The 16170-nt window shown below is 38.8% G+C and overlaps 1 protein-coding gene across 27 annotated transcripts in view; it reads left to right on the plus strand.

Moving 5' to 3' along the window:
• DLG2 (discs large MAGUK scaffold protein 2) overlaps nucleotides 1-16170 on the plus strand; it is a 961231-nt gene that overhangs the window by 628789 nt on the left and 316272 nt on the right. The window contains exon 1 of one of the 27 annotated variants that reach the window (XM_071732969.1): nucleotides 8173-8564. The exons of the other annotated variants lie outside the window; for them this stretch is intronic. Within the exon in view, the coding sequence (XP_071589070.1) occupies nucleotides 8560-8564 (5 nt within the window). The 5' untranslated portion in view covers nucleotides 8173-8559. Of the gene's footprint in view, nucleotides 1-8172; nucleotides 8565-16170 lie in introns of those variants that run through there. 27 annotated transcript variants of the gene reach the window in all.

Genomic DNA, 16170 nt, shown 5'->3' on the forward strand with positions numbered 1-16170 from the left:
TGGATCTGCAGAACTTTATTACTTCAAAGAATACTGTAAGCACTTTGAAATATGCCTCTGAAACTGCCATTAGGGAAATGGGTTGACTTAATTCTATAGGTACTACACTAATATCAGGAAAATTTCATCTTTTCTAGCAAATATCACATGGTATGAATTACAATGCAAATAATCTGGAGTTCTATATGTTCCTCAGTGCTCAAAGGTCATTTTTTATTTCTGCTTCATTTTCCCACAAGTTCAGAAAAAAACTTTGTAGCACATAAGAATTTGCACTGACCCAGCTTTCCCACTCTTACAAACACAAGCTGCATCCTTACATGATGCTTTCATGTTGCAGAGGATTGCTTTTTCAGTATTTTATAGTAAAATGGCAGTAATAATTGAAAAGGTCTCACCATGATTTCCAAGAAAAAAATCCTGTTAGGAATAAACGGGTTTGTAGGTCTTGGAGGTGAAATTTTATTTTATTTTATTCTAAAGTTTCTTCTAGGGTAAGATTTTGCCTTTCCTTGTCTTATCTGGTAAGTGGGTTTCACTTTGCTACAATGCTAACAAAGACAACCCTGTGATGTTTTCAGAACACCTGAAAATGTCTGTATCTGTAATCGCTGCTGATACACCACTGAATAGAGGAGCTATCCTGGGGCAGTCTATACTATCTTACATGATAATTAATTTTACATAACAGAGAACTTATCTGCTAAGGCCACTCAATTGGAATAAAAGCTCAGCAGCATGCAGTAACATAAGCCAAGAATAGTAATAACCTGAGAACTGGAGAGTGGTGATTATGGATAAAACCCCTATGAATTTCTGGTGTTCATTTTTGCCACACACTCTGCCTGCAGATAATCCTGTGTTAAATAGCAGTGTGGACTGTTTGAACCAGCTTCTAAACCTACTATCTGTTTCTAAATCATAACCTCCTATAAAATCCTTTTTACTGCATTTTACATGAAGATGCCATCTGAACATCAGGAAACACTTTTTTACTGTGAGGTTGACTGACTCTGGACACAAGCTGTGGAGCCTCCATCCTTGGAGATACTCAAAACAGGACCAGACGTTCCTGTACAGCCTGCTGTAGATAACCTTGCTTCAGCAGAGAGGGTTTGATGAGATGGTCTCAAGAGATGCTTTCCAACCTAAATGATATGATTCTGCAATTTGCACCTGAGTCAGCAGTGGAGCCTGGAAGTGACGAAAGCCTAGCATGGAGGTCAGCAGAGATGCACAGAAAAAGGAGTTGAGGCAACAGTCACCTGTTGCAATAAGGGAATTTCCAATTAGGTATGAGGGGATAAAAAATCTTTTAATGAGGGTATGTCACAGTTGACACACTGCTGACAATGAAATGAATGACAAAATGCTCTCTATTACACTCCTCCTTTCAGCTACAGGGGAAGGAGAAAGAATAAGACAGGTTGTAAACTAAACTACACAGCTTTTATGAAACTGTAATGATGATAAGGAAAATTATGAAATATGTACAAGCATATACAAAAGCAATAATTGCATTCACACACACACCCCTCCTCCTCCCAGTAATGCTCACATCACCACCAAGACTGCAGGCCCTGCAAAAGTCCCAGGCTGGACTCCTGGAATCAGCAGCAGACAGGAGCTGGAGGCAGGAACACAACTGATTCTGGAGGGCACAGATATAGATCAAAAGCAGATGAACAGATGGAGTCCTCTCAAGACACTGGCCTTGGATGAAGAGGGCTTTACTTTTGTGATCCCTCAAATTTATACTGACAAGTATGAGACAGAGGAGCATTGCACAGAGGAGCATTGCAGCTGTGACACCTTTACTTCCTTTTTCTTTCCAGAGCATAATACGTTCCTCAGAACTCAGCAGTGGCCTTGGTTCTGCAAACCATTCTCCAGCCATAACTAAAAACATTGTTTTTAGTTATCAGTCGTAGAAGTTAGTGTTATCAGTCCTAGAAGGAAACACTGACTGAGAAGCTTGCTCTTAATTTCAGCAAGTGCAGCTACTTAGAAGAGGCTTAACTGAAAGTAAAATCACTAGAAATAAAATCGGTTCTATCCTGGATCAAACCAGGGCAAGGTAGCAAGGCATGGTGACTCTGAGTTCAGTTGGTTATGGAATATCTGTTTTCAGGGGGATTCAAAGTTCATTTGGGCAAAGCTCTGAGTCATGTGAAATTTCAAATTGGCCCTGCCTGGGGCAGGAGGTTGGACTAGATGACTTCCAAAAGGCCTTTGCAAACTTACTTGGTTTCTGATTCTGTATATTATTCTTATACATAAAACCTGTGTGTGAGACTGGAAAGGATGTGATTAAGTGCCTAGGGTTTTTCCTTTTAGTAGAAAACAGTACTTTTGTGGGGGTTTATGCTACTTCATGACACTTCACCATATCTACAACAATAATTAAAATACAGTGAATGTTATCAGCCACTTTACACTACCTTGATTTTAATAAAAGAATCCTGCTTTTGAAAGTCTTCTTGAACTTTCAAATATTAACCACAGAATCACAGACTATCCCAAGTTGGAAGCTATGCATAAGGATCACTGAGTCCTCCTCCCTGCTACCTAGAACAAAACCACATGACTAAGAATGTTGTCCAGGCACCCCTTGAACTCTGATAAGTTTGGTGCCATGACTACTTCCCTGGAGAGCCAGGAATGACCACACTCTCAGTGAGGAAAATCTTTCTCATGTTCAGTCTGAACCTACCCTCACACAGATTCAATCTCTTTCCTCATGCAAAATCAGTACCTCCCCCTCTGCTGCACCCTCTGAGGAAGTAGTAACTATTATGTTTCCATACTGCCCTCCCAGAAATCCACCGACTTCTAGAAATAGTGTAAGAACCAATACACTTCACAGTTCTGATTTGGGAAAACATTTTAAGTAAGTACACTGGCACAAGTTCCTTATCTCACAAAATACAGAAAGCTGTGGCATATTTTCTGATGTCCACTTTATATACAGAAAATTATTTAATATATAATAAATAACATATGGTAAATAATTTCATGGAATAAAAAAGATTTAATTTAGGATTTCATTAATTTAGCTAAATGTGACAATACTATAATTGGGACTAACTGAAAATCATGTTTTTTTCTGAATACTTCATACAATGTTTCTTTGAAGCTTTTAGTTTCAAGTCAGTCACAGACAGAAACATAAACCATCCAGAAGTAGCAATAGTTCCTACTGAGCTGAAGGGGGATTTCTCTCTACTATTTGATCTTTCAAGACTTTTGATGCATAAAACCTTCTCCTGTCTCACAAATATCAATTGTCCACAGGCAAATGGCTACTTTTTAATAAAGAACTTCTGAATTTAGATTTCTTTTACTCTCTGAAAGAAAAAGAATTCCAGTAATTTCTGGCTCAGGGCCCTTCCTGGGTTTTTTTGAGTTCATGTCAGAGAAAAAAATACAGTGGTTGGCTCATTTACCAAGATAAAGCAAAGAATATATCCCAGCATTTCCTTCTATTGACACTTACTGATCATAAGTGAAATTCTGGCTTCTAAAAGGCAATACAGATCTAAAAAATTCTTCATGTGAAAACAAGAGCGATCAGATTATGGAACTAGAAGCACAGTATAGTGGTACAATCTGACTAGAAAAAAATTAGTAAAATTAAAATATTTCAATTACAATGAAGTACAGAAGTGAAGTACAGACACATGAAATATCAACTTATTTTCAACAATCATTAACCAAAACTGGTTTTAATCAGAAGATACTCTATTTATACTTTCTCACAGTCCAATTCCAATGGAGGTATTTTCCTCAAAACTCTATATAGGAGTTCCTTATCAGAATATATCATTTTCATTGGATTTTGAAGGCAAGATTGAAAACGTGAATTTTAAAAGATCTTTGGCTCTAAAAAAGAAATAAAAGAGCCGTGCTAGAACAAAGATTAAAATCTTATATTTTATACCAATTGCACAGTCACAGGACTCTTACTGAACCTTAATTCAAAAATTAAATTACTGCCTATGTGAATATGAATTAATTTATTTGCAGGACTGTAAGATAGATTTGGGAGGCCTTGAGCTTGAATTTCAAGGGTTAATATTTTACCAAAGGTTATTTTGATATTTGAGACTCAGCTGTACTCCAGAGGAAAGAGGGTTGATATGAGTGAGGGGTGAGTCAAAGGGATGAAAGCAGTTGTGCCTGGAGGCACATTGCCCTGGTAAGCTGCCCAGACCTGTAGCTATTTCCTATTTCATTCATTCCTTCTTCTAGGAAACTGGTTTCCAGTCTGTTTCAATTTGTAAACTTTTTTTTTTCTTTTTTTTTTTTCCTCCTTGAAAGTGTGAACATTTATAAGGAGAGATTAAACACATTAAGAAAAGTAATTGACTGTGAATTACCTATGGCAGACTAATCAGAAATTGAATCATCAGCTCTCTGAATACCATTTGTTAAAAAATAAGGCTGTGCAGTGTGTATCTTCCCTTTGTAAACCTTGTCAGAAGGTTTAGGATTGTGAAACTGCAGCATTTTTAAGGTATGCTGTGTTGTCCTACCATCACTGTAGTAATTAGACCCACTCGATTTTTTCCCCCAGCTCTCAAAGTCTTTTGGTGTGGGGAAAGACACATAATATACATGCTAATGGTAGGACACAAGGACCAAAATAACTTGCCCCTCAGTCATCTAGTAAATCAAGGAGAAAGCCTGGAATAGTATAGTGATACCTATTTCTGTGCCTTACAGGCTTCAGTTAAATACCTATCAGCAAAGGTTTTAAACAAATTAATTTGTGTTCCCTTCAGTCATCAACTAATCCACTATGATGTGCCAAAGGATTATAAATTTATTCAGGCATGCGTAGCAAGAGAGGAACTCTGAAAAGAAAGCTCTTTCTCACGCATGCTAAAAAAAACCAACACATAAAACTACAAAAAATAAATTAAAAGATTGCATTCTGATCCAATTTTTAAAAGTATTTCTACATTTCACTGAAGATGAACCAGAGAGGAACTATTGCGATTTTATGGTATTTGTTCAAACTTGAAAACTGGAATTAAGAAACACACTGCTGTAACTGTTGTGTGCAGTTTACCTGGAAAGGAATAAAGACAGAGGAGAGGAAACAGAAGTGAGTCCCTTCTGGACTTGAGAGCTGGTTAGACAAAGGACCCCTTTCAGTCATTGCCCCATGGGCTCTGCCTACAGAGCTTTGTCTCTGAAGTAAAATCTGAAACATAAATCCCACTAACAGAGTTGTTGCCTGTTGGTATCTGTGTGGAGCTCTGTGCTTATTAAGATGTGAATTGGGAGTGATAATAGCAAAACCGAAAACCAAAACCCCAAACCAACAGAGGCTGTTTCAGACTAACATGAAGAGCTATTCCCAGGAGAGATGATGTCCTTTACAAGTCTGTCATGGATCTCTAATGCAACTTGGACAACTGGCTTTATTCCACCATCACTGCATATCAAAATAGGAACTTTGTGATTCACTGCCCGAGTCCCTGTTTGTTTCTAATCTTCTATTAAGCCTATCAGTCCCAGGTTTATGAGCGTTGCAGTGGTGTGCAGCTTGTTCAGGATGTTATTATAATCACAGAGCTGCCACAAAACACTGATTCATATCTTCAGTGTTTACAGGCCTCTGACAATACTATTAGTTCAGTACATATTTAGTAGTAAGTTAATAAAGAAGCATTCACCCCATTAGGCAAAACATGCTTGCTTTGCAGACAGTCATAAATTAGATCATGAATTATTGACTGCTCATTCCATCCTGGTTTGTGTTAAGAAGTTTATCTTATTAACTCTGTTAGTCTGTGTATCTGTGTGTAACATTTTTTTATGCTGATGTGGAATTAAAAAAAAGAAAAAGAATTACTACAGGGGATCTACATGAAAAAAGAGGTCACAAAATCAAAATCCAATTTTCATACATTATTTTAAAAGTTGAATATGTCTTACACTGGCTTAAGCTTTAAATAATCAACTTATGTGACTTTTCATCACTAGAATATGTTACCATGTATTTCTTTTCTTCATTGCTTCACACCACTTCACTTTTCCTAAGCTGAATCCTTCTCTTTTTTCCTGTATGGAATTTGCATTCCTTATTTGGTATTGCAGAGCCACAGCATGTCTCTGAATTTGATTATATTTCTGCTTTTCCTATTTTAAACATAATTTGTTAGGATGTAAAAATTCTCTTATGCATTGCAAGAAAAGAAAGGGAAATGAATTATCGGGTAAAGATAATAGAATTTAATGAATAGGAATAGAAAAAGGTACCTAGTCTGTGGTGACAAATTTGAATTTGAAACTGGAGATTTTTAGGGGTCTCTGCATAGATAGCACTGATGGACAGCATGTAAGTTTTCTTTTGTAACACAAAGGATCATTTTCCTGCCACTATAAGTTTCTGTGCTGTCCTCCACTAATTGAAACCACTGCTTGTGATCACCACTTGAGCCAATAGCTTGTTAAGACTGTAGATACACTGCAGGGAGATACTGCCCATTGCACTAGGTGTTTCATGCACTGGTACTGAACTGGTTAATAGGTCTCTCTCCCAAGAGTTCTTTTAGTAACCATCCTGCCTGAAATTACAATGCCTTGGAGTGAAGAAGCAGTGAGGAAGCATCGGAACAGACCCATGCAGCCAAATCCAAGTGATTATTTCATCAACATGTTTGCACTGCTACTGCAGTTACAAATTTAAATAGCTCAGTGATAATTTATCTGGAGTAAGAAGCCTTCTGTGGTTACATACCTTAGAAATCATCAGCTCTCTATGGAGCCTGGTGTTAGTCAAGGAAGAAATATTTCACATCTGTTCCTGTACTCGACAGGTGTAACCCTCAGGGGTACTGCTGAATTCTTCATTTCCTTCAACTCTCATTTAATTTGAAAATAAGATTCTGGACAAAAATGGAACTGACTTCAGCTATCATAAAAAAAGTTATGTTCCTTATAACCAGAAAATATCTGATCCTAAAACTTTTAAGAAAAATCTTGTTCAACTTTTTGCTTCCGACAGCCAAACCCACTAATACACAGTGAGACTGTTCATACACTGTCAAAACTCTCTGCTGTGGATTGAATAAACACCTGGACTTTCAGACTTTAGGCAAGGCGTATTTTATGACAGTGCCTCCTCACTGCTGTCACATTTTTTGTCCTGATTTTGGTGCGGATTTAGAGCAGGGGTTTTAAATTTATTTCCCCATGGCATACGAGCTTTAGTATCAAATTTTCAAGATGTGTAAGTACTTTGTTTGGATGTGCTGCTTACATCATGCATGTTGCTCTGAATCATATAACTAGAAAAAAAAAGCTTTTTCTTCTCTACTTGCCTATTTGCATTCTACTCAAAGTTACAGCTATGTTAAACAAGTAGCCTAATGAAATTGATGCTCTGAAGCTACTGAAGTTTCTCACCAAACTTGAACTACATGTTTTCTCCTCCATATTTTTTAATGCTACACCTTTGTTTGGAATAGATATTCTCAATCAAATCAGAGCAGATGGGAGGGTTTTCTGCTTGTTAGTGCAAGCGCCTGGGAGGCAGGACTGCTTAGTTTTGTTCTCAACTTGCTATGCCTGATCTGTGGCAACACTTTTCTTCTTTTGTGCTAAAGTTTTCCCATTTGTAAAATAGCTATAGTGATCATTATCTTTGCCTTGTGGGGATTGTTGTGAAGCTTAAACGAGCTCATATTTGCAAAGCACTTTGAGAGCACCAGATGAAAAGTGCTTGTAAAAACACTGAATCTGGAATTGCCTTCTGGGTTATCTGTTGTAACTGGTTTTCCTGCACAAACCTGAACACGCTTCAGACAGCGCTAGTGGCAGCTGGGAGGGTTTTAACCAGAGGTGAGGAACAAACGAGTGGTTTGGTGTACTTAGCTGGCAAAGCCTATCTCGGTCCCAAGGAAGCGGCTGTTCCTTACCCAGGCTGGACTCGTGGATGCTGGGCCCAGGCAGCTGCTCCTCCTCCGGGCTCTGGGCCTCCAAGCCCCGCCGCGGTGCCGGAGCCAGCTAAACCTGACGGCTCGGAGGGTAAGTCAGGGCTGTGAAGCCGTCCCTGCCTTCTACCACACCTACGGAGCCTGGCCTGGGGCATCTTCCACTACCTGCAGAGCAGCCCTGCAGCTGGGAGGAGCTTTGCAGCTTCCTGGTGCCCTCATTCATCTCAGACTTTAGTGTTTTGTTTTTCTTTCTCTTTCCTTTATCCCAACGCCTTCCTCTCACAACACCCCACACCTCGTTTTTCTCATTCTTCGCTTCGCTGTCCCACTTCGGTCTCTGACTTTGAAGGGCAAACATCAATACTCGTTCTGTGAGCAGAAGTTTCCCTTCTGGCCACCATTAGAGGCTGCAGCCTCCGCCGGCTGCCAGAGCCGCCCAGACCGAGCCGCGCCGCCGACAGGCGCTGGATGCGCTGGGAGGTCCGGTCCCCGGCTGCTAAGTGGGAGTAGTTTCAGCAGGAAAGCATCGTACATGGCAGTGGCGGGAGACGAGACGCAGAGAGACTGAGGATAACTGGGGAGTTAAAAGAACGGACGGAGGAATGGAAAAATGTGGTAAGAGCAAAAGGATAACAAACTGAGGATCGAGCCGGATAAGAAAGGCAGAGGGAGAAGAAATGCAGAGGGTGGGAGAAACTATTTGACTTTGAGAGGGGGGTATAGAAGAAGGAAATGGTAGCTCCTTTAGAGCCCGTGAAATAGATTAATAAAGAAAATCTGACACAAATTGAAAGCCTGTTTCAGGGAAGCCTTCTGGAGGGACTGCCAGCCCCAGCGTCTTGCCCACCCTCTCTATTCCCCCTCCCCTTTCTTGCCCTCTCCTGCCTGTCCCTAACGCCGCTTCCGCTGCCGGCCCCTCGCTGTCACCAGCTCCCAATCAAACACAAACATTTAAACAAAAAGATGAACACAATGAGACACTGGAGCAGGTTGCCCAGAAAAGTGGTGGAAGCTCCATCCCTGGAAGTTTTTAAGGCCAGGCTGGACGGGGCTCTGAGCAACCTGATCTAGTGTGAGGTGTCCCTGCCCTTGGCGGGGGGGGGGGGTTGGAGCTGGGTGATCTCAAAGGTCCCTTCCAACCCTGACAGTTCTGTGATTCTGTAACTTGTTGGGCCAACCGGCTGATCAATTAGTAACAGGGCATTTGGCTAGTGACTTTTGACTTTAACTGGCAGAGCTACTGGCCTGGATCACTTGCTTGTGTCTGTTCTGCACAACTTCAAATCTCTTGTTTTTAGTAAAGTCATACTTGATTTCCAGCAAGTTAAGGTAGGAATCTCAGGTCTGTTAAGTACAAAATGGTCTTCTATGGCCAGAAAAGTGTTTTGATGTGGTTTTTTACATTAGTGTGTGAACAAGGGCTCATCCCCAACCCAGCAGCTTTACCTTGACATACGTTTTAGCACAGTCCCTAACTCTGCTTGAAGATGATGCTGGGGGAAGAGGAGTCTATCTAACACAGGGGACGTTTTAAAAGGAATAATGTGTGAAGTGAAAGATAATAAACTCTGTTCAAAATTACTGTAGGTGTGGCTTACCTAGCAAAAGAGAGTTAATTTGCCTTGAGTTATGCTAGCCAAGCAATAACTGAAGACTTGATGCTGCAGAAAATAATTTCATTATAAATGATTTACAACAGCTGTACCTCCAAAAGCATTATACAGAAACAGGATATTCTGCTTTCAGGATGATTTTGTTGGGAAAAAAAATTTAAAAAAAAGCAAAAAAGGAGAGGTCCTCCATTTAGAGATGTACTTTGACTTGACTTTTCTAAAAGTTTATGCTGGAGTCTATGTGCAAATTAAGTGGGTGTTAGCTACTACTCCCACAAAGCCACATAGCTACACCCTGTGAGATGAGCTTCCATCAGCTAATAACTACTTCTCAGAGTAAGTGAAGAGAGGCTATTCTGGAAGACATTAACCAAATGGAGTTTCGCTTCTCTCCTCACTCAGTATTGGGTTTGTCTGTGAAGCATCCTCTGAATGTTATCAGACACAAAACAATGGCACCTTTTTGTACTACTGATGTTGACTCAAACTTAGAGTAGATATCAGAAATTTTAACTGTATGGGGGTAAGGTGAGGATGTAGAGAATGGCATTTGGAGTTGATGTGGAGTTTACAATAATTTTTAGCTCCAGGATATTACTGATCATGTTGCATGAGGTCATTATGAGTAAATTTTAAGTAATACCACATCAATACCATGCAGTGAGCATTCATGTAGTTTATGAAACTTCTGGTTTTATATAGCTTCAGATAATAATGTCAAGTTACTGATTTTGCAATTAGTATTGGCTTTGAAATTTTAGTAACAAAGTCATTCCTACAGCTAAGAATTGCCTCAGATTAACTGCTTCACAGAATCATAGACTGGCGAGGGGTGGAAGGGACCTTAAAGATCATCTAGTTCCAGTCCCCCTGCATGTTGCAGGGACACCTCCTCCTAGACCAGTTTACTTCAAGTCCCATCCAGCCTGGCCCTGAACACTTCCAGGGATGGGGCATCTCCAGCTTCTCTGGGCAACTAGTTCCAGTGTTTTACCACCCTAATTTTATTTATTTATTTATTTATTTTCCCTAATATCTAGTTACATTTCTTGCATCTTAAAGCCACTTTAAAAACTTGTTTACCAAGTTTGGTGGGTTTATTTTGTTTTGTTGGCTTTTTTTATTACTTTATTTATTTGTCAACAATTTAAATTATAGATGCATAGTGCTTTTGGAAGAAGTAGATTCTTGAAAAATATCAATTCATGTGTCAATTTCTTTAAATTATACTCTATTTGATTTATAATTGTTTTTTGTATAATTTGTTCTAATAATATTTGACTCTATAATTGTTGGAGTGCTGGCTGCATCAGTGCATAAAAATTTGCTATAAAAAAAAATGAAGTCTAAAAAGACTTCAGAATACTATGCTAAAGCTGTGCAAACTTTTTTATTGATACAAGAGGAGGTCCAAATTGCTTTTCAGTGGCAAAGGGAAAAGTCAGGACTTCCTTCATGCAGGAAAGTAGTGGCAAAATCACCTTTCGACTCAACTCTGAAGGGGAACCTGCATTCACCATGTTTCTCTGTCTGGGGAATGGACCCCACATCTCTCAGTGGAGTCAGAAGTAAACTGGGGTGCTATGAAGTCAGTGGTTTTCATTCTTTCCTTCCAAAGTTGTTTCACTTCCACAAAACAAGTAAATGTTAATTGGGTCACAGCAGCCTTACACTGAGCGTATTATTTTGAGAGCCAGGTAGAGGTTATGGACCAGGGTTTCTGTCCTTAGCACTGCTCAGTAGTACTTTTACAGACACTGGAATTAGTTTCTATTGTTATTAAAATTTCTGTGATAAATTTAAAGATTTCTTCAAGTTAAATCGAGGCATAATTTCTAGTCATGTGATTGAGGATGTTTTCCCAAATGATGGGAGGTTTTCACTGCAATATAAGAAGAGGATTACATTATAAAAAGTACAACAGCTTCAGTGATGGAAGCAGAGGTAGTTAAAATGTTTTTCTAGGAGATGATATTGGATAATAAGACAGCAGACTGTTGGTTTGATTCTTGTTTCACTAACTGTCAAAGCTTTTATTCAATTTTATTTTAATTCAAAGAGTATTGTTATGTAATTTATTTTTGGTTTGACTGGAAAATTTATTCAGCATAAAATAATGTCATCTTTGTCAAGAAAAAACATAATGGAAACAAGTTCAACCTGAACTCAATTTTTTTTCAGAGTTCAGTTATAAATCTGTAGGTGTTACAGCCAAGAGGCATTCAGATAAATAGAAAGATGGGTCATGGTGTTTCCATCTCTGAAATTAAATTATGTTACCAGTAGTTCAGCTATATGGCTTTGACTTGAAGAGTTTGTCTACATCAGGGCCTTTCTTTTTATGAGGAAAAATCAGTTACAAGCAGTAAGAGATTATGTCCTGTTTCCTAACTACAGGAGAGAAACTGAATGACCAGAGACGAGTGTTTACTGTCTCTTCTAATCAAAGGATTTGGGGATATCAGATGAAACTAATAAGCAGCAAGTTGAAATATCCCTAAGGAGATATTTATTGAGCTGATAGCAAAGCTGTAGAACTCATCTACAGAGAACACTGTGGATGTTAAGAACTTTATGTGAGTCTTGACAACAGTTAAACATATTTGTGTAAGAAGAATCTACCCAGGGTTATTAAATGAAAAACAAACAAACAAAAAAGGTAATTTTGACTCTGGAAGGTCTGAAGTTGTCATCAGCTGAAAATATATTCTGGTTAAATATTGTGTTAAACCTTTTTCTTTACCATCTGGTAAAGGCCACTGTTGGGAAGAAACAGCAGGTAGATGGACACCTGGATTATGGCTTCACATAGCTTTTATCTTTTCTACAAGTGAACACCTTACTCCACACATTTTCACTCCACTCTTCCCTACAGGTAACAGTGGCTGTAGTGTTTCCTTTATTCAAAGGGCTTGATTTCTGGGTGATCCATAGGGATATGGCTGGTAAGGCTGAGCTGAGTGGCTCCCTCACAAGCCTGGCTGATGGGCATCTCGCCTTGCTGCCTGGTTTTGTGTCTCTGCAGCAATCCTGCTGCCAGGAGCCAAGGTCTGATTTTAATCTGTGGGAGAGGTTTTTACACTGCAGGGTTGTGACTGTTCTTTTATCTTTCCTATTTTTTTATTCCTGTTGGTAGCCATTAATGTGCCCACTCTTGAAATCAGTCACTGCATGGCAGGTTGTGCTAGTGCTGAATGAACTCAACATTACCGAGCTGCATTAATATGGCCTTTTCCCTGTGGCTATTGACTGTAGACACATGGAAAACATTGATCCGTGTGGATTTCCATGCTTTATCCTCTCTGTCAGTGTCTGAGATGGCTTGGATATCCGTGCATGGGATTTCACTAGATCAATTTGATATTATATGAGCTGTCTTTGGGGTCAGACCCTCTTGGATTTTTAAATAGCAGCTTGATGGGTATTTTTAACCAAGAGTTGTGTATAAACACTCCCAAACAGACACCCTGTGATAAAGGCACACTGCCTAAAAGGGTGAAAGGATCTGGTATGTCTGGCAGAAGGGGTTAACTGAAGGAGAGCCTTGCCCCAGGAAGTTCACAGAACTAGTCTAGAATGCGGAAATCATCTGAAGTATTTTAAACAACATATAAATTGCTTTTTTAGCCAAATTTGTGCCTCGAGTGAAGTCTTACAGCTGAGCTTATGACCTTAAAAAAAAAAAAAGTAACTGCTGATGTGTCCTCTCGTGAATCTACAAATAGGAACATACTCAAACATCTAAATATATTTTCTTCTAACATTTTAAAGTCTGCAGGGTCTTTTACTAACTGTAGAGTGCAGTATGCTATCTGTTTCTGACTTCAAAAATAGAAATTAGAATAATAAATGAAACATAGGGAGAGGGGTAGAGAGATGTTGTGTATGAGAAGGAGCTGCTCCACTAATATTTCACTGATATTGTTACCAGCCTTTTGTGTTTCAATTACAGTTACTATTATGCAGAACCTTTAATATTTTGACATTTCATTAAGATGGCTGTTTTTTAAAAAGCCAATAACTAAAGCAATAGCAAAGAACAATAAATAAATATAAATGTCTTAGTTTGGTAGCTTTGAGGGTTGTGTGTCTGGTCTCAGCAAGACCATGTCATTAACAGGATATGGAAACACACAGTCATTTCAGGCAATAGCACATTCTGAATTTCAGAAGTATATTCTGAAATCTGAGTTATTGCCTGATAAACTGAGCTATAGTCTCTGTTCTACAAGTGAAATAAGCCTCAAAGTTCTCTTGTAGAACACCTGCAAGTCACACTGACGTGACCTTCAGTCCTTCTGGATGTGATCTGAGATTTCTGACTGTATTAAGCTAGACAGTTCTGCCTCCTAAGCCATCTGGATTCCTGGTGTATAAAGGAGGAATTTCCTTCATAGGTTTTGCTTTCCCATGCAGCCTTCTGGAGGACAAGGACTAGGACTTTGTTGAGCTAATGGATCTGGAATTGGGATCAGAACAGTGACTGAGACACTGCACCAGTCTGAAAGTCTGAAAGAGTGAGCTGGATCCATTGTGCACAGGTTTTTTCTGTTGCTTCTTTGCTTCTTTTGCATTTTGCCACCTAGGAAGGAACATCCTGAAGACTGACATTTCTTTGAGAGATAGGTGGCTCTTCTGTATGCCAAGATCACAGCAGATACTTGAAGGAGTAAACAATGAACTGGCAGAGCAGCTAACACCATTTCAGGTCACCTTCCAAAACCTGATGCCAGCAGCTGTGGGCTGAAGTCTGGTGGAATACTGAAGACCAAACTGTGTTTCCTTTACGTTTTGGTAAAATCTACACATATGTTTAAACAAAAAACATTTGTAGCATTTTTTATTTTAGTTTTTGGGCTGAAAAGCAAGCTGGTTGGTGGTCGGGGTTGTGAGGCTGCAGAAGCACAGCACCAGCATTAAACAAACTCACACTGCTTTTTGGCAAACTTGTTGGCTCAGCCATACTCCAGCCTTCAGGCTCCTGAGCATCAGCACCCCAAAACTGGTTTGCCAGTGGAGGAAACATCCACTTGGTTGTATTTGCTTTCAGGAATGCTGTGCAATAGTTCAGTTCCAGTCTTTGCACAAGCAGAAATGCACTGCACAAACTTTGTGCATGGTGGAAGTTGTTTGTCCTTCATCTTTCACTGGCTGGTTACAAGGGTGAATGCAGCCAGGAAAAGGCTTTTCTTGGTTATCTGTTCTTTGTGCTGAGTATGCTTAGAGGCTGCACTGAGGGTTAGTCCCTGTTTGAGATGATGAGCCAAGAAGGTGTAGGCTCTCCTCTGGAAAGTTTATTTAGACAGTAAACAATAGACAAAGGAAGTGGAAAGCAGGTGGGGTTTTAATCCTCTGTTTGAAGATTATGAAAAAAAGAACTTAGGTGACCTGCTCAAGGTTGCACACGAAGTGTTGAGTTGGCACTAAGTCAGCATGTTGGGAGAAAAGATTATAATTATTTCCATGTATTTAATTTTATAGATTAATGCTATTTACTAAAGAATTCAGAAGACTGAAAGATTATTTTTTCTCTCAGAAATGCAACATTGTGTTTATAGTCCTTATTTACTTTCCTTACAAGCAAAGACAATTCTGCTTTTGATAGAAGCACAGGTTAGATTTGATAATTCAGATAGTGCCTTCATCTTAAGTACAGCTGGGTTATCATTTTATTGTACCAATATTTGCACATATATTTAAATCAAAATCAGGGGTTTCACATTTTTATGAAATTCAACTCAAATTCTCCTGTAGTATTCAGGAATTATGCCCTGTCCTGCCCTCCCCCCAGTCTTAATTTATATCAATATTATTTTCAGCCAGTAACCACTCTATAAATTATTTGGAATTTCATTATAAAGTACATAATTTTCAAATTTTGAGCTAGGATTGGCTGTTGCTTACATCAAACATTTTCATAAGCTCCTGCTTAGCTTCCAGAAATAGCCAGAAGTTTTCTTCTGCTGCTACGTTTTATCCTTTTGTTTTAGATTGGACATAGCAGTAGTTTTATAGGACTTTACGGTGTCAGAAACGGGCCTCAGGGTATATGTGAATTTGCTATAGAAATTGGATCATGTGTCTAAGGATCATTATACCTATAGAAACAGTATACCCTGTGGTATGTACATATTATATTGTTGGTATCTAGTTTTAGCACTATATTCTATAATTAGAAAGAAAGATCTGAAGGCTGCCATAGGAAATCTGAGGTCCTTTATTCTGAATTTTTAGTTGAAATTAAAAAAAATAATTTATTCCTCTTGGAAACCAATTATATGGGCCAGTACCAATAATAATTTTTTTTTTGTCCTATATATACTGTAAATTTTACTTACCATGAGATAGTAAGGGTGTATAGGGTTAACAAAAAAAAGATTGATTCTCCTGGGATCAGATAATGTGTCCATATTATTATTAGCTGATCTGTTGAAGAAAGAATAATAATAAGTCCTTTAGTCCTTTTAGCTTGTCACCTACAATCTTTTGTTCCTACTTAAAGTGCTATGTTCTTGTAACTTCTGGAAGAAAGCATCAACCTTTTAATAGGGAAACTTTGGCTAAAAAGATTAGGCAAAACAGGAGCAAAAAATCAAAATGAAAGTTTA

This window comes from Heliangelus exortis, chromosome 1 (genome assembly GCF_036169615.1).
Source record: "Heliangelus exortis chromosome 1, bHelExo1.hap1, whole genome shotgun sequence".
Classification (NCBI taxonomy): domain Eukaryota; kingdom Metazoa; phylum Chordata; class Aves; order Apodiformes; family Trochilidae; genus Heliangelus; species Heliangelus exortis.